Below are 18,364 nucleotides of genomic sequence, written 5' to 3'. Positions count from 1 at the left end.
TGACGGTAAGACATAGAATGGAGTTCCATATAATATACATGTCTTAAAGAACCCAGTTATTCATTATTGGACTTCTAGACCATTCAGAAGCCGTGATTCTCAGCCATTTTATGATGGTGCAGAAATCAAGCAAGAGCCAAGGATAAATGTGCACGTAAGAGAGGGGGAGGATGGGAGAAATGTCGAAGATTTTTTTGAGAAATAACTCGTGAAACTATATCCTGTAAAATCTTAACAGGAAAACTGATAAACAAAATAATGTGTTTATGGGAAAAACCTCCTTATGTTTGGTTCCAAAAATAGTGCTTTCTATGATAGGAACATGAGAACTGTGGGAGAACTCATTTTTCTTCACTGTTAATATCTTTTTCACTGCTGTGATTAGTTGATGAAATAACATCAATGGGCTATAAGTTGGCATGGAAGTTGCTGTAATACTTGTAGTTTAGAGTTGAAACTCTTGTTGTTAAAGGAGACAATCACACCTTGAGTTTTAGATATGCTCACAAATACATGCATAGCATTTTTGGTTAATCATTCCAATATTGCTAATGTTTTTTTCTGTTCCAGCAATGGAAAATCCTGAAGTGCTTGTAGGCAGCTGCAGTACTCAGGATGATGAACATTTATACAGTGTAAAACATCATGCATCAATGTGCCAGCTTCTGGAAGATCAGTTAAGAAGAAAACTTAAATTTTTCTTTATGAATCCCTGTGAAAAATTCTGGGCCCGAGGAAGGAAACCGTGGAAGCTGGGCATACAAATTCTGAAAATAGCTATGGTCACTATCCAGGTGAGATACAAAGCTGCAGTACAATTATTACTTACACATTTTTAGCTACTGCTATATAAATTCAAGTAATTATAACCAGTTGAGTGACAACCTCTGATTTACTGCTGCTTTAGTGACTTGTGTTTTTAGAACCATCTGTACGGTTGGTATTTGAAACTTTCAGACCTTAATACAGGCAGTCCTCGACTTATAACCATTTGTTTAGCAACTGTCTAAAGTTACAAGGGCTTGGTCATATAATTAGAATTTGGGCGCTTGACAGCCAGCATGTACTGTACTAATGATGGTTGCAGCATCCTAGAAACATGTGACCTGCATTTGCAATCTTCCCAGTTGGCTTCCAACAAGCAAAGTCAATAGGGAAAGCTGGATTTATTTAGCAACCGCATAATTCAATCAATTACTGCAGTGATTCATTTAAAAACCATGCCCCCCCCCCATTTTTAAAAATAAAATCAGGTACAACTCATGTAATAATTGCCTTGCTTAGCAACAGAAATGTTGGTCATAATTGTGATTGTAAATCAAGGACCATCTGTAAGTATTGAAATGACCTGTGTTCTTACACACTGAATATTTTGGAAGAAAATATTTTTGTCAAGTATTTAGTATTGACAAATTTAATAATATATGTATCTTCATCATATGTTCTCTGAAGTGACTCGAGACAGCGAGTAAACGAGACGGTTCTGTTTATTTTCAGCTCTTAGGAAGTGACTGTCAGCTGGAACGCGTCTCAGCTGGCAAGGGAAAAGCCAGCTCTATTTATACAATTTTTTTCCCGCTCAAAACGAGCTGTCAGCACCTTAACCAATCAGGCGCAACCTATTTACATAGTCTCCCCGGTAACAAAAATATACAGAGTATTCAACACCCCTCCCTTCCTAGAAAAAAAACATACAGATTACTCAGAAAGCCATGTGATGTATTCAGCCAATCGGTGTGGTCTTTGGGTGTTCCTTGTGGACCTGCGCAATTCAGTTAGTCCTTCGTCGTCGGCATGGAAGGAGGTCGGTTCGTCGGTACCTCCTCTGGCTTCCAAGGGCCCAGGTTGAACTCCGGCCCCCAGAGTTGAGCTGGCTGGCACATCACCGACCTCCGCTGACGAAGATGGCTCCGATGTGCTGGCTGAGCGGCTTCGAAGGGGTGAGTCCATATTTAAATCCATAAATGTTGGAGTTGCGTCGTTTCCCATCGGTTTGTCTGTGTGTACAATCGGTGTTTGATCACTAGACTCAGTTTCTGGGCACCTTCTTAAATGGTCGATGTGCCTAGTCCATACTCGGCCATCGTTCAATGAAATTAAATATGTTTTTGGTGCTTTTTGTTGCAACACTGTGCCCTTAAGCCACTTAAGGCCTCCATCAAAATTCCTTGCAAATACACATTGCCCTATAAACATATGTCTCTCAGCATTTTCAGTCATATAATTCTTTGTACAAAACACAGGGTGTAATCTATCTAAGGTTGACCTGAGTTTCCTGCCCATAAGAATTTCTGCAGGGCTCCTGTTGGTTTTTGCATTGGGAGTTATATGTTGTGCCAATAGGAATTCATCTAGGTGTTCTTGCACCTCCCCAGGGCCAGCCCTTTTCAATGCTTCTTTGGCAACCCGAACATATCTCTCTGCCAATCCGTTTGCCCATGGCGAAAAAGGAGATATGAGGGCGTGCCTTACCCCTAACTGATCTAGGAAGAGTTCAAACTGTCTGGCTGTCAGTTGGGGCCCATTATCAGAAACTAACACATCTGGGCAGCCATGCGTGGCAAACAGATGGCGTAAAGCTTTTATAGTGGAACATGTGGTGATGTTATGCATTAATATTATCTCGACCCACTTAGAATATGCATCTACTACAATTAGGAAATATTTTGAATCAATGGGGCCAGCGAAATCTATGTGCAATCTAGACCAGGGGCCCTGGGGCTGATCCCAGTCCATAGGCGTTGTTTTTGGAGGTCTTGGCCTTGACTCCTGACAAGGGTCGCACTTGGACACCCACCTCTCAATGTGGGCATCTAGTCCTGGCCACCAGAAATGCCCCCTTGCTAGCCCCTTCATCCTTACGATGCCTGGATGACCCACATGCAGCATAGTCAAAACTTTAGACTTTAAACTTTCTGGAATCACGACCCGGTCACCCCATAATAGACATCCCTTAACATAGGATAGTTCTAACCTTTTACTTTTGAACTCCAGGAGCTTGGTAAAGGTACGCGGTGCGGAAGTTAGGCCAAAGGGCATCGCCTGGTACTGGTAGTGCTGCCCCTGGACATAAAACCGGAGGTATTTTCGGTGTCCCGGATGGATGGGGACGTGCAAATACGCCTCCTTCAGGTCGATGGATGACATGAGATCTCGGGGTCTGATTGACGCGAGTATGGTGCGAAGGGAGGCCATTTTGAACCTGCGGTATAACACGTACCTGTTTAGGTGCTTCAGGTTCAAAATTAGCCTGCAACCTCCCGATGTCTTGGGTACTATGAAGACCCTGGAGTAGAACCCCATGCCCTCCATTTGGGCTGGCACCTTCTCGATGGCGTGGATTTCCAGAAGATGAGCGATCTCCTGCTCCAGCAATGCCCGTTTGGCAGTATCGATGGGCACTGGACAGGGCACAAAATGGGTAGGTGGGAGACATAAGAATTCGAGGCGGAGCCCTCGGGTCACTGTGTCCAAAATCCAAGCATCGGAGGTTGTGGCCGTCCAGGCGGTACAAAACCTTTGGAGTTTTCCCCCCAAAGGGACCTGCCCTGTGGAGTCACTTGGCTCCACGGAAACCTCGCTGGTTGGAGCCTCGAAAGGGCCATTTCAACGGTTGATATCCCCTGCCCCGGCCCTGGAAGCAGGTCCTATCGCTTCGGTACGAATAGGACTGACCATATTGACCTTGTGAATAAGGTCTGGAAGCCTGGGTAACTCCGGAAGCTGGGTCCCATCGAAATGGCTGCCGGCGTCGGTACGGGGTGCTATTGCGATCTTGGCGCCTGGAGGATCTGGTGAGGACCTTCCTCTTGTCCTTGTCCTCCACAAGGACGGCCTCCAACACCTCCCCGAACAACTTCGTGCCTTCGAAAGGGGCAGATGACAAGCGCCACTTCGACTTGGCATCCGCCTGCCAATGTCGAAGCCAAAGCAGGCGTCGAGAAGAAATCGTAGAGGCCATGCCCCTCGCGGCAAACTTCGCCGCGTGCAAAGTAGCATCCGCCGAGAATTCTGCCGCAGCCAGGAGCTTGTTGAGATCTTGTTTGAGACGAGGATCTTCAGGTCCCATCCAAGCTTCCGGGTTTTCAAACCGGCATTTTGACAGCACGGTTCTCAGGCGCGTAGCGTATTGGTTGATTGTTTCGGCCTCTAGCTGCCCCATTCTGGAGAACTGGTGTCTGTAGACGATCAGCGGCTTCGTCGGCTTGAAGTGGGCTGCGAGTTTTGTCTTCAGCGAGTCCCAGGAGACCGAATTCGCCGGAGCCGGGTCGGTTAATGTCTGGGCGAGATCGAACATCTCCGAGCCGCAGTAATTTAGAAAGATCGCTCTCTTCCGATCGTTGTCGGCTTCTCTCATGCCAGCAGCCTCAAGGAAGACGTTGAACTTCGCTAGGTAAGCGTCCCATGTAGTCTTCTCCGGGTTGAAGAAGTCCGGGGCTCTCCCGACAGGCAGGGAATCCATAGCGGCAAGCGAAGGCTCGTTCTTCCGTCGTCGCCAGGTGAAGTGACTCGAGACAGCGAGTAAACGAGACGGTTCTGTTTATTTTCAGCTCTTAGGAAGTGACTGTCAGCTGGAACGCGTCTCAGCTGGCAAGGGAAAAGCCGGCTCTATTTATACAATTTTTTTCCCGCTCAAAACGAGCTGTCAGCGCCTTAACCAATCAGGCGCAACCTATTTACATTGTCTCCCCGGTAACAAAAATATACAGAGTATTCAACATTCTCCATCTGTGTTGCAAAAGAACTTTCATAAGTGCCAGCTAACATAGCTATCTCGTTTAGGAATTATAGAACTTTTAGTCCAAATATTTGATGGATGCTGGATTGGGGTAATGAACAGAATAGGCTATTAGTCAAGTAGAGACAATGAACAATATCAAGATTATAGTTGCAGTTTCATTTCATTATTATATATGTCACTCTTCAGCCTTCTACTAATTAAATCCTCATTGATCACCAACTATAAGGAAATATGTGTGTTCAGAATATAGTATGAAAATGTCCAATATGAACTATACTAATATTATATTATGTTTTTATTCAGCAAAACAGATCCAAGATCAAAAAGAATAAAATAGTCATGATATTGAACTGGGCTAAATTATAAGTGTAACAAGAATATAGTTACATAAATATAGGAGGAGTCTTTGACCACTGAATGAAAATAAAAGTTGTAAATCGGAGGGATGGTACCCAGCTCTTTTTTCCTATATGTTCAATTCCTGATTTATTTACCTTTCACACTCTCAGGGTAAAATGAAACTACCAAGAGAATGAGTAGGGAATGGTGGTAGAACTACTGTATTTTTCGGAATATACAGATAAGAGGCACCCTTTTCCTCCCTAAAAGAGGCTGAACATTTGGGTGTGACTTATACTTTGAATGTTACTTTTTCAAAGTTTTTTTCCCCAGCCCTAGCAAGGTGCTGACAATCTTCTCTGCTTCCTATGCCCTCCGAAGAAGGTTTTTTCCAGCCCTAAGTCTTTGCAGGCTTGCTTTCATTCCTACCCCCTCTGAAAAAGGCTTTTTCAGCCCTAACCAGAGGATAAAATAATGTGTTCGAGCTGAACTGACTAAGAACACTAACCAGATGAATACCTGATAGGTAGATTCCCCCCCTCTATTTTACTCCCCCGAAACTAAGGTGCGTCTTATACTCCAGTGTGTCTTATACTCTGAAAGATACGGTAGCTACGAATGCTCCATCAATTAAAAAATTTAATGTACTTGTGGTCAGAATGGACTTTTTGAGTATTTTAGCTGAAGAATTCCCTTTCTATTGATATTTTCAGCTTGTAGTTTTTGGTTTAAGCAATCAAATGGTGGTTACATTTAAAGAAGAAAACACGGTATCCTTTAAGCATCTATTCCTGAAAGGCTATATGGACAGCATGGATGACACCTATGCAGTGTACACGCAAAAAGAGGTCTATGACCAGATCTCTTTCGCAATAAACCAGGTAATATTAGTCTATCTATCTATCTATCTATCTATCTATCTATCTATCTATCTATCTATCTATCTATCTATCCATCCATCCATCCATCCATCCATCCATCCATCCATCCATCCATCCATCTATCGGCTGTATGTTCCAGCATAAGTCTGGAATGACTCAAGCAATTTTAAACAAACTTGGTACACAGATGATTTACCCTCTGGAAACAAATACTGTGGGAGTAAGACACCCTAGTACCCCTTAGTGTGTGTGTGTGTTCCAGCATAACTCTGAAACATCTGGGCCATTAATGAGAGTGAGTGCAGCGTCCTAGAGTGGACATTGTCTATGATTCACTTCTGTCACAGCTTCCTCTAGAAAGCCAGCCATGACATTTGTCCTCCACTGGGCCAATGGGAAAGCACTTGATATTCCCTTCTCTTGACAGAAGGTGGCCCAAAGTGCCATGATTGTAGAAAGGGTGGGAAAGAGGAGTGCGTTGGAGGGGGGAGGGACAGGGCAGGGGTGATGGGCATGGGGGTAGGGGGAAGAAAGGCCCCTCTCAATGACTCCCTGTTAGAGGCAGACGACGCCCCCTGGTGGATTTGGGGCAAAGTGCCAAGATTGTAGAAAGAGCGGAAAGAAGATCACATGGGAAGGGGAGGGCAGGGGTGATAGGCATGGGAGTAGGGGGCAAAAGACCCTTCTCAATGGCTCCCTGTCAGACAAATGCTTTGAGGTCTATAAATACCCATGTAGCGCTGGGTTTTCAGCTAGTATTTTATAAAATATTGTACACTGAACCTAAACTAAGCTTGAAAAAGCCAAGTCATTATATGTAAACAGATATGAATGGAAGGAAAATCACATTGGTTTCCTATACCATAGAGCTTGCATTGGCTCTAATGAGGCAAGAGATGCAGACCTTTTAATTCCATAGTAACCTCATGAGATAAAGGTAACACAGGCAATTGGCCCATAAAAATGAGGTTTTCTATGACTGAATCCATTTCACCGAGTTTTATTTGAACCTTAGTCTTTGTAATTCTATTCATGAGATCAATAAATCTGAAAAGCAGGATGTTCCATCGCAGACATTCTCTTGCGTCTCCAATTAGTTCAGTTTTAATTACCAGGCAGCTCCATTAACTGGTTGTACCTTGTCGCTTAGTTCTTACAGCTGCGTGCTAATTCGGTTGGAAATCACGCCTACGAAAAGAAAGGATCAAAAGAGACGCCCATGGCAATATGTCAGTACTTCTACAAGAGAGGAATTATCAGCCCTGGAAATGACACTTTCGATATTGACCCAGAAATTGAAACTGAACGACTCAAATCAGATAGATTGTTTCTGTGTGTGTGAGAGAAAGGAGAATGAGAGTGGGGTGGGCGGAGGTCAGAAAGAGAGACAACTTGAGCAAAGTCATAGTGTTTAAAAGCAAACACATAGTAATTTCCAGTATCATTACAATATAATGGGTAGACACTTCAGATGTTTTATTTGTACAGGAAGAAATTCAACTACTGCAGATAGTCCTCACTTAGCAATTGCTTCATTCAGTAACAGTTCAGAGTTACGACAACAGTGAAAAGGTATATTTAAGACCAATCCCTGAACTTGCAGCGATTGCAACATCCATTGTCACCTTCTCAGCTTGTTTCCAACAAGCAGAATCATTGGGGAAAATGGCAGGAAGTCACAAAAGTCATATGCCATTTTGCTTAACAACCTGAGGTGATTTGGTTAATGACTGCACTGGAACTGTCATGGGATGTTTCACTTTATGACTATATCACTTAGTAACTGTGATTAGTAAGTGAGGACTACTTGTACATTAGAGTCTTGTTTAAGTCATGAAAACTGCAGTAGTGGTGCTTCATTTAATTCCTTGCCCCATTTCACTCAAATGATGTCAGCTTCAGTCAGACCTAGTATATTCCATATAGACGTACATTGTTTATATCTATGGAGATTCTCAGTCATCCAGGTTATGGTTGTCCTGAAGGTGCTTTTTCAAGAAGTAACTGGACTTTCTGGTTTTTCTTTGAAGATGTTTTGCTTCTCATCCAATAAGCTTCTTCAACTCTGAGCTGAAGAAGCTTCATGGATGAGAAACAGAACATCTTGAAAGAAAAACCAGAAAGTCCAGGTGCCTCTTGAAAAAGCACCTTTAGGGTGTACGTGGTTTAGTTTCAAAGTGGCCTGATACCCTGCTGATAAAAATGGCTGACTCATAGCCCAGTGTGTTGACTTTATTGTATCTGAAGCAGGTTCTTCATAATGGTAATTATTGAACAGAGTTAAGGGTGCATCTACTTGCAAGATACTGTAGTATAATCAAAATTGAAGCAATTGATGTCCCTCATCCACAAAAGTGTCTTACCAACTCAACATTGCAAACATCACCAACACTAATTGGTGATTCAGGTTCATGGTGAACTTTACTATTAGGAAAAGTGAGGCAGTGCCCTCAGACTGTAGACATGTGATAGAAAGCATTAGTATCCTGTTGGATGACATAAATGTTTGCTGTGTGGATTATTTTGCGCTCTTACTTTTGCCCTGAAGTATTGAAGAAAATGTCACCTTACAATGCACTTACAAATCCAGTTAGTTTACTTGCCTGAGCCATTCATGTTTATGTGCTTTAGGCAAATACCGAAATATATTGGCTGACTACTGGCCTCTGAAACTTTGTGAATAAATTTGAGTGGACAGTCTTAACTGTTCAACATGAACATTGATTACTGAACATATAGAATTATTGGTAGTGTCTGTTATGAGAATTCAGAAGCATTGTGACTTATTTTTGGAGTTTGGAAATAGTGACATAAATAATAATCTCTTAGCGAACTAATGTAGTAAACATATGTGCACAACATTTCCAAACAATACCAAAAGCTGAATTCTGTAAGGATATCTTAGCTTAAACCTCTTGGGTATGAAAGATATTAAAGGACTGTTGACAGATTGAGGGTCTTTTCTTGATATATGTATGCAATTACATGAACCAATGTGTAACATATACAAATAATTACAGTACAAGAACTTTCTGAATTACTGTTTCTTCATTTTATTCAGATGGAAGTAATTCATAACTGCATTGAAACATCATTCTACAGTCATAAGTAGAAGGGCCTGTAACCATAGAAATTAGGGTATTAGGGTACTGATCTGTGGATCAAGTATAAAATTTCCTTTTTGGGTTTATTTTTAACAAGCAGATATTTTCAGGGATTCTTTATCAAATAAGAATTCCCATAAGGCAGAAGTTCAGTAAATATATGCATTAAATTAATGAAAAAACATAGCTGCTTTTTTCTTGCAAGTATGAAGAAAGATTTTACATCTCGTATTATTTAGATAAGACTACTAGTGACCAGATTCCTTATTACTGATTTTCTGTCTTCCTCGTCTTATTAAATATTGAGTATTTTCTATATGCCGTAAAGCATCTGTCTTCCGATAGAGTGTCTTTATGTGGAGCCAATGCTACCTCTGGAAAATGGGACACTTAGGAAGACTCCTTTCAATTTTACTTTGGACTTCCAGAGGTGAGGAGAAATAAAAGTTGCTGGCATTCTTGAACATTTTTGGTAATGGTGAAATAAAGCTCCGGTCTCTGTTCTAGACTTGTAACTCTGACACTCACGTTCAAACTGAAGGCCATTAATCTCCAGACTGTTCGACAACACGAACTCCCAGACTGCTATGATTTCACACTAACAGTAAGTACAGAGGTGGAGTCCTTGGAACTTTCTGAGCTTGGTTGTTTATGTGCAGATAAACTAGGAAGCAAGTAAAAAAAATTGAACTGATGAAGACTTGTAATTAGTCATTTTCTGAAGGGCAGGTTTGGGATGGGAGAAATGGGCCTAGATTGTGTCAGCTTCTTCTTAAAGTGGACTATTGCAGTATATACATTAGCAATTTAGAAGTAGAAAATAAAGTGAAATGATAACGCTGAAGCTAATCAAGAGGCAGGCACCAATGATTTATTGCTACCAGAGATTTGCCTGCCCACAGCTGCAAATACCCATTTGGTAAATCAGCTATTCTTTGTGTGTGTGTGTGTGTCCTACAATTCACATTAATTCTCGCGGTAACTCACCTACTCTTCTTTTAGTTAAGTTCAAAACATAATTCTATATAGTATTAGCTTTTTGACAATAATATTAACAATAATATTAATACTTTTATTATGTGTGTAACTATATTGTAATTGTACATTTTAAAATTTGTTTCTATTTATTTTTGGTTGACTGTGGCTGGCGATCAACTTGAATACTCCTCAGATGGAAAAGTGCAATAAAACCCAAATAGTGATAAGAATAGCAAAATTTCTGAAACAATATTAAAAAGATGAAGACATTGGGTCATGTTCTCTTGTTAAGTTTTGTTCGAGGATTATTCAGATATAGTCTTCCTTTATTCTATTTCTCTACCTTATTTTTAAACTGCTTAGATTTGGGGGAGAATGGTACACTGACAGAACTAAATTAACTCCAAGCATTTTCTGTTTTCTACAAAACATGCTTTTTATATGCCATCACTGCTTCAAAGTTATACTTCAAGCTAACTATAAGACTTTATGGCTTTTTTGAGAAGAATAGTAGATAGATAAATAGATGGATGGATGGAAAGTAGGTAGGTAGGTAGGTAGATAGATATAGATTTTGATTTTATTACCAAGCAATAGGCATAAACTATTCAGATTCTATCTGAACTAACGAGTGTTTAGAAATAAGAATAATAGCATCTTTTCTATCTCCACAATATCTACAGATACTCTTTGATAACAAAGCTCATAGTGGAAGAATTAAAATAAGCCTAGACAATGATATTGCCATCAAGGAATGTAAAGACTGGCATGTTTCTGGATCAAGTAAGCTTAAAAAACATACTTTTGTTATTACTTATTTAGTGCTTATTAGGTTTTATTGAAGGCCTAGTGATGCATGAAGTTAAATATAGTATTTGCTATGTTCTGTAGTAACTATATTTTTTTAAGTATGTTTGTCAACTGAGCACGCAATTTGAATATGTGTGTTACATCATTTCACCTATAGTCCTTAAAAAAGTCTCTTTCTATATGGTTAATATTTACATTACTGGCGAAATTCAAAATTTTTCCCTACCAGTTTGGTGGGTGAGGTTTGGTGGGCGTGGCAAGGAAGGATACTGCAAAATCTTCATTCCCACCCCACTCTGGGGCCAGCCAGCGATGGTATTTGCCGGTTCTCCTAATTAGTCAAAATTTCCGCTACTGGTTCTCCAGAATCTGTCAGAACCTGCTGAATTTCACTTCTGATTTACAGTATATTAGAAGGGAATTCCCCACAATGGGAAATTTGCCCCAAATGCAAATAACTACATAACTTGAGGGAGGAGGGGTCCTCTTTAGACTATCAAAAGTGTGAAGCATTCATTCTTTTTGATGGCTTTGAATCCTTTAATTATCCACCTCTCCCTGTATTGAAAAATGAAGTAAGATGGAGGCCTCTTCTCCATTATTAGCACTCTCTCAAGGCAATTTCACAAAGAAAATTTTCCCTCAGACACAAATGAGTATGTGTTCTATGAGAGTATCAGGTTAACTATTATGCATAGACAAGTAAATCAATCTTTTTTTTTCCCAGTACAGAAGAATACCCATTATATGATGATCTTTGATGGTTTTGTCATAATGACATGTCTTGCATCACTGATTCTCTGCACACGATCTGTAATTAAAGGAATTTATCTACAAAGGGTAAGCTTATGTTTGTCAGTATCTCTTAATAAATTTAATTGCAGCTTTTCAATAGCAATTTCTCTTTTCTTGCCCTCTCACGTATCCTAGGAATTTGTGACTTTTTTCCAACATCACTATAAGAAAGAAGTATCTTTCTCTGATCTAGTGGAATTTGTCAATGGATGGTATATCATGATCATCGTTAGTGACCTTCTTACCATAGTTGGTTCTACATTAAAGATGGAGATACAAGCTAAGGTAAGTGACTTGAATGCTGATTAGATGACCTGTGTTCCAGTTTTGGAAGTCCCAATTGAAATCTTATTGACCAACCTGAATTTTGTTATTTTTATAGTTCACTTGAGTCTTCAACTGGGGGAAATGGTCACATTGAGAAAACTGCTGCTCCAGAGAAGGCATTTTTCTAGCTGTATATTTTACCTATCCATGGTAATATCATTAGAAATTAGAAATGAGCAGTATCTGTGCATATCATTAAAAGTCTATTAATTTGCTGTGCAATGCATTTGTGCTCTTTGTCCACCAGGAAACAGCCCTGACATTTTTAGCCCATTTCTTTTTAATGGAATAAGGTTTACTCACCTCCCCAGAACGGTCTCCTAATCTAGCAGAACTTTATGTCTCCCATCTCAGTGTCAAAAGAAAAGAAAATATGGTATCCCCAAGAGTTAAAATGAATATAAAAGGTCCTTTTTTTATGGGCACCCCAACTGAAATTCCGTTAGTGTAATTTATTGAACATCATCTTAATCTTCATATAGAGTCTGACAAGCTATGACGTCTGCAGTATCCTGTTAGGAACTTCCACCATGCTTGTGTGGCTTGGAGTGATCCGCTACCTCAGCTTCTTTAAGAAATATAATGTAAGGATCTTCTGGAACACTCATGCTCTTGGTATTCTTTTCTGTTATTACCTGGCAATGCTGAATATCTTTGGAAAGTCTAATGAGCATCTCTGGGTTTTTCTTGGGCCTTGTTTTTCAGCTGCTTATTTTGACTCTCCGTGCAGCATTGCCCAATGTCATTCGATTTTGCTCCTGTGCGGCTATGATCTATCTGGGTTATTGTTTCTGTGGCTGGATTGTGCTGGGCCCATATCATGCTAAGGTACTGTGAGTTGGATGTTTGTCATCTAGTTTTGTATCTGAAGGGTCTTGGGCAAATGTTAACAAAATGAGCACGCTGCCAAGATATCTGAAAGGGCCAGTTTATCACTTTAGTTATGTAACTATACATGATCACCAGAATATGGAGTTGTCACGTATAGGTATATATTCTGCATTATCTGAGGCATTGATGCACATTAATAAAATATTGTAATATCCAGAGATTTTCAAGGGCTGGTATTGAGTAAAACATGTAACATTTATTTGCAGTTTACTGTATTTGACCAGTATTTTTTAAACAACTTGAGCAAAAAATGGAAATAATTTTCTTTTCTTTTGTCTGTTTGTTCCTGAATATTTGTTCTCTTCTAGTTCCATACCTTGAATATGGTTTCTGAATGTCTTTTCTCTTTGATAAATGGAGATGACATGTTTGCTACTTTTGCAAAAATGCAACAGAAAAGCTACCTGGTGTGGCTGTTCAGCCGGATCTACCTCTACTCTTTCATTAGCCTCTTTATCTACATGGTTCTGAGTCTCTTCATTGCCTTAATTACAGACACGTATGAAACAGTGAAGGTACATAAACATCACTATAGGATGTTACGTTTAATTTTTGAAATGTGAATTTCCAAAAGTTCTGAAATAGTTTTCTGAATATCAAATGATTTTGTTCATTTCATTATTCTCTTGTGCAAACAGAGATATTCTACACCTTTGCAAGAATTCAGCATAACATCATGACATCATCATACAAATGACATAGAGCTCTGATAAGTTCATATTTACTGCAAGTAAGCAAAAAAGGGCCATTTGCATGATGACATCATGATGCAGTGTCATCATTTATTCAGTCTATGTCAAACTCACAGAGTCATGTTACCGTCATATAATGTATTGCGATGTTTCCCCCCTTTGCGGAACTGGGGTGGTCTTGGCCTGCGCATAATGCATCCAAATCACAGGCCATCTGTTCCATTTATTCCATAGCTGAGTGATAAGTTTTTTGTATTTAATTTTTTTTGTTAGCATGGTTTATCTGGTTCTAAAGAACTGAGCAAGTTCTTTAGAACAACCAAGACTGAAGTTTAAGGCTATAACCTATTGCTTAATTTCCCAACTCTACTTTAATCTGAACTACTATGCTTAATTTCCCTTGGGCAAGAGGACATGTACTATGATAACAGTTGTTTTTCCCTTCCCATTGCCTATAATATGAGGGAATCTCTTCAGAAGATAGTTTGGGTGCTCCAACTTCCTAATGTCCTCTGTAGGCCCTAAAGACAAAAAAAATATGAAAAGCCCTCAAGCACTCTTCTTGCAATACTGACATGAGAAGACCCCAGGAACAAGACAAGATTTTAAGTTAATGTTATGTTTATATTGAATTACAAGGATATTTAATTCAACACAATTCCTATGATTTTTGTTGTTTTTGATGCAAAGTTGTGTCTAATCCATTGTGGCCCCATGGACAACATTCCTTCAGGCCTTCCTGTCCTCTACCATCCCCTGAAGTCCATTAAATATCCCGCTGACTGCTTCAGTGACTCCATCCAGCCACCTCATTCTCTACCATCCCCTTATTCCTTTGCCCTCAATCTCTCCCAGCATTAGGTTCTTCTCCAGTGAGTCCTTCCTTCTCATTAGGTGGCTAAAGTATTTGAGTTTTATCTGCAGCATCTGGCCTTTTAAAGGGCAGTCAGGGTTGATATCTAGGACTGACCGATTTAATCGCCTTGCAGTCCAAGGGACTCGCAGAAGTCTTCTCCAGTGCCATATTTCAAAGGCCTTGCTCCCTCTCTATTATTTTATTACTGCCTTAGCAGCCGTCCGCATCTTCAGGTAGCTAACGTACGATTTGACAAAGCAGATTTGGCTCTGGTTAGCTTTCATATTGGAAGTTGAAAAAAATCTAGTGCTGTGGGAAGTTGAAAACCCATCCTGGAAGGTGGCAAAACCACATCACTTTCTTACCATTCCTGGGCAATAAAACTGAATGGATGTATCCATGTAAATCACAAGGAGTTGGAGAAGGTGGCTTTGCTCTTTGATTTCAGAATTTTCCTTTTCTCTCATATGAAAAAGTATAATTTGGCAGCATCATTTGGAAGACATCTGAATATTTCCTCCAAGGCTACTAGAGTCTGCCTGGAATCCTGAGGCTCAAAGTTGTGTTCCCCTGTCATTTCTACCAGAGTTTAAAGACCGATAAAATGCAGATTACAAGTCCACCCTAATCTCCAAATCTCTTGTGGAAACTTGGGGGAAGGTGGATGAGAAATAGGGTGCAAGAACCTCACTTTTCTCCTTTTTAATAGCTTCTAACTCACCAGGAGAAACCTGACCTTTCCTATTTTTCCTTATCCCTCTTTAAAAATTGTGTTTTTCATAGCCATATAATATCCACTGGAGTTGTACTACATAACAACTTTTTTTTTTTAGCATTACCAGCGTGAAGGCTTTCCAGAGACAGAACTTCATTCATTCATAGCCCAGTGCAAAGACCTGCCAAACTCTGGAAGATACAGATTAGAAGAGGAGAGTCCTATCAATATTTTCTGTTGTTGTAAAAGGTTGGTGACTAAAGGCCTGGGTGACAGATGCATCATCTGACAGCTTGGTTTCTTCAATATTAAATTAAGTTGGCTGCTGTGAGAACAGAAAGCAGGTTAATAGAACATCAGTGTTGAATCTAGTGAAACTGTAGGCACTTTCTCATAAGCCTAGTGACCGTACACTGGTTGTTTGAAAGCTGCTCTGGATTCCCATGATCCCCCAATGTCATAGATAGATAGATAGATAGATAGATAGATAGATAGATAGATAGATAGATAGATAGATAGATAGATAGATACCCATTTTTCAGAATTGCAAATGGTTAAAAGTGAAAGCAATTACTGATTTATTTTAAACTTTCTGAGGGTTGAGGAATAAAGATACCAGTGAACCTTTAAAATAATGGTGGATAAGATAACTTTGGTATTAGTTATACTTTTGTATAGTGAGCAATTGTGATTATCCCCACTAATTCTTTGGGTTTTTTTAACAGTACAGTTTCTAACCTTGCACTTCTTATTCAGGGTGACTTATTTTTATTAAAATTATTTTCTTTAGATCAATAGATCTTGTTTGATTTTATAAAATGGGACCATTTTGATTTCTTTCTCTTTATTATATTTTTGTGCAGCTGGATAACATCTCTGTACCTTTTCCCCTTCTTTTAGGTCTTAATAAAAACATTGGCAAAAATTGCTGAAAGTAGTTGGAGATTCTGGAGCTGGACAATCATCACAGATTCAGTAAGAAATCATCAAAGAGGAAAGAAAGGAATGAAGGGAAAGAGAGACAAAAAAAGAGAAAAAGAGAAAAAAGAAATAGAGGAAGGAAGGAAGGAAGGAAGAGGAGGGGGGAAAGGGAGAAAACAGAGAGAGAGAGAAGAGGAAGGAAGCACCACAAACTGTGGTTCTAGACATTGTTTCAGAAGACACTTTGAAACAACACAGCAATTTAGGGCTGGAAGACATCTAGGAGGTCATCTAGTCCAACCCCCTGCTGCAGCAGGAAAGCTTACACTGTCTGGATTATTTTGGTGCCTCTAACAGAGAGAACAATTGCCAGAAAGAAGAAGGAGTTTACTAGGACAAGGCTGCCATGCAGAGGAAGGCAGAGATAGCCCTTAACTTATGACCACAATTGAGCCCAATTGAGCGTTGTTAAGTGAGTTTTGCCACATTTTATTCAATCCATGACATCTCTTGGCTCTAATAGTGATGTGCAAACTAGGGAAGTAAATCTGAAGGCATGTGGAATGTTTTAATGTACAGAAGTCAGAGTTAAATGTGTGGCAGAGCGTGAACTCTGGGTATGTTTTTTCCAAACGCAATAAGTGAGATTGAATATGTATAGTTTCAGAAGAGGTGTGTTTGTGTGTGTGCGCGCGCGTGTTCATGCACATACAGTACACATAGTAGATAATGTATATTTTTGTGTGCCTGTATGTAATATGTAAGTCTACATATGGCATATATACATAGGATTAAATAACATAGTTTGCATGCTGAGTAATAGTAAATAGGGAAATTGAGGCGAGGAGAGGTCAGACACCCTAACCCTAACTAACCCTTGATGTTAGTGATGTCAAGTTGGCCACCCTGACCCAGTCACATGACCACCCAGTCAAATAATCACCAAACCATCCCACCTCAGTCACATGACCACAAAGCCGCTCCCACCCAGTTATATGACCGACAAGCAACTTCTACAAATTAAGCCACGCCCACAAAATTCTCCTCATCCAAAATTCAAAGCTTCCAAGCACTGTGTGAACACATGAATAGCATGGTCTGAGTGATCAGGGTTTGTTCCTGCTCCTTTTAATACTAAAAGTAGATGAGACCATTAGGTGAGGTCATTTGGCAGGTGTAGTATAGCGTTATGTGGTCCCTTATGGGCTCTTTTCTTTCAGCTTAACCTAGAATGAAAGGAACGGAAGGCTTTCTTTGCTGGTGCCCAAATACTAGCTGTCATGGCTGTAGAACCAGGAGCCAGCCCAGAATTCTGCTTTCTAGAAAAATGACTTGGGAGGAAGGCTTCTCCTGGCATGGAGATGATGTGCTCCATTTCAGGAGGGGTGAGCAGAGCATGGCTTCTTCCCTTTCAGACAAAGTGGCAAGGGGCTTGTGCTCCTCTCCAGCATCTTTGCTCAGCCGGGGAGGTTACTGCGTAGGAAAGCAAGCAAAGCTTCCTATCCTTGGCACAGTGTGGCTTGATGGTTTGGTAGTGCTGCAGCCTGCTTTGGACTGCCTATGCAAGGCCAGATCCATTTTGGTGGTCCATCCCAGGTACCTTACGGATACAATGGATTTCTGGTGACAGCCTGGTTTACCAGTGATCTTGTTCTCTTGGCACAATTGCTTCTGAACAATAAATGTGTGTGGGTGGCTCCTTGGTTTGTTTGTAATATTATTATTATTATTATTATTATTATTATTATTATTATTATTATTATTATTATTTTATTAGATTTGTATGCCACCCCTCTCTGAAGACTTGTAAATTTACCTTGTTATTCAAAGTAAATAAATCTGATATGTTTCTGTGGTGGGTGTGTGTGTGTATGTGTGTGTGTGTGTATGTGTGTGCAAGTGTCAGGCAATGGCCAGCTGCCAAATAAATGGCTTTTTGAGAATCGAAACCAAACAAACACACCAGTTCATAAGGAGATTTCAAGCTTTATTAAGTACCTGTAGGAGGCAAATTAAATGGAGGAAATATCAAGTCCAAAGATCATTCTATAGTTGCTGGGAACTCCAGTTCAAGCAACAGAGATATTCTGTGGCCCTGGATAAGCCGTGGTCTGGTCTTGCCATGACCCTGGAATTTGGCTGCCAAACTTTAATTAAAAAGTTGAAATTGGATTTCAACTGCAAAGCTCAGAGCTGAAAGGGCAATTTCATGGCCCTTCAATTGAAATCCAGTTGAAATCCAATTTCAACTTTTTAATTAAAGTTTGGCACCCAAATTCCAGGGTCATGGCAAGACCAGACCACGGCTTATAAC

General features: G+C 40.1%; 1 protein-coding gene across 1 annotated transcript; it reads left to right on the top strand.

The window, feature by feature from the left end:
• Positions 1–572: 572 nt before the first annotated feature.
• On the top strand, positions 573–15,418 carry LOC139169669 (mucolipin-3-like). The gene is made up of 12 exons (XM_070756204.1): positions 573–794; positions 5,794–5,961; positions 7,112–7,263; positions 9,409–9,495; positions 9,573–9,669; positions 10,727–10,826; positions 11,581–11,693; positions 11,784–11,933; positions 12,458–12,559; positions 12,681–12,803; positions 13,175–13,381; positions 15,248–15,418. The coding sequence occupies exons 1-12, from the start codon at positions 573–575 to the stop codon at positions 15,416–15,418; spliced, it is 1,692 nt and encodes a 563-aa protein (XP_070612305.1).
• The last annotated feature ends 2,946 nt before the right edge of the window (positions 15,419–18,364 follow it).

This window comes from Erythrolamprus reginae, chromosome 1 (genome assembly GCF_031021105.1).
Source record: "Erythrolamprus reginae isolate rEryReg1 chromosome 1, rEryReg1.hap1, whole genome shotgun sequence".
Lineage (NCBI taxonomy): Eukaryota > Metazoa > Chordata > Lepidosauria > Squamata > Dipsadidae > Erythrolamprus > Erythrolamprus reginae.
The sequence above is the reverse complement of the archived record's forward strand: the minus strand, read 5'-3'. Positions and strand labels throughout refer to the sequence as shown.

Bases quoted from the DNA above. Each gene is read 5' to 3' on its own strand.
- LOC139169669 (XM_070756204.1), top strand. From the start codon at position 573: ATGGAAAATCCTGAAGTGCTTGTAGGCAGCTGCAGTACTCAGGATGAT. The intron at 5,962-7,111 runs GTAATATTAGTC...CTTGTCGCTTAG, and splicing joins TCTCTTTCGCAATAAACCAG to TTCTTACAGCTGCGTGCTAA. The intron at 9,496-9,572 runs GTGAGGAGAAAT...TCTCTGTTCTAG, and splicing joins TTTACTTTGGACTTCCAGAG to ACTTGTAACTCTGACACTCA.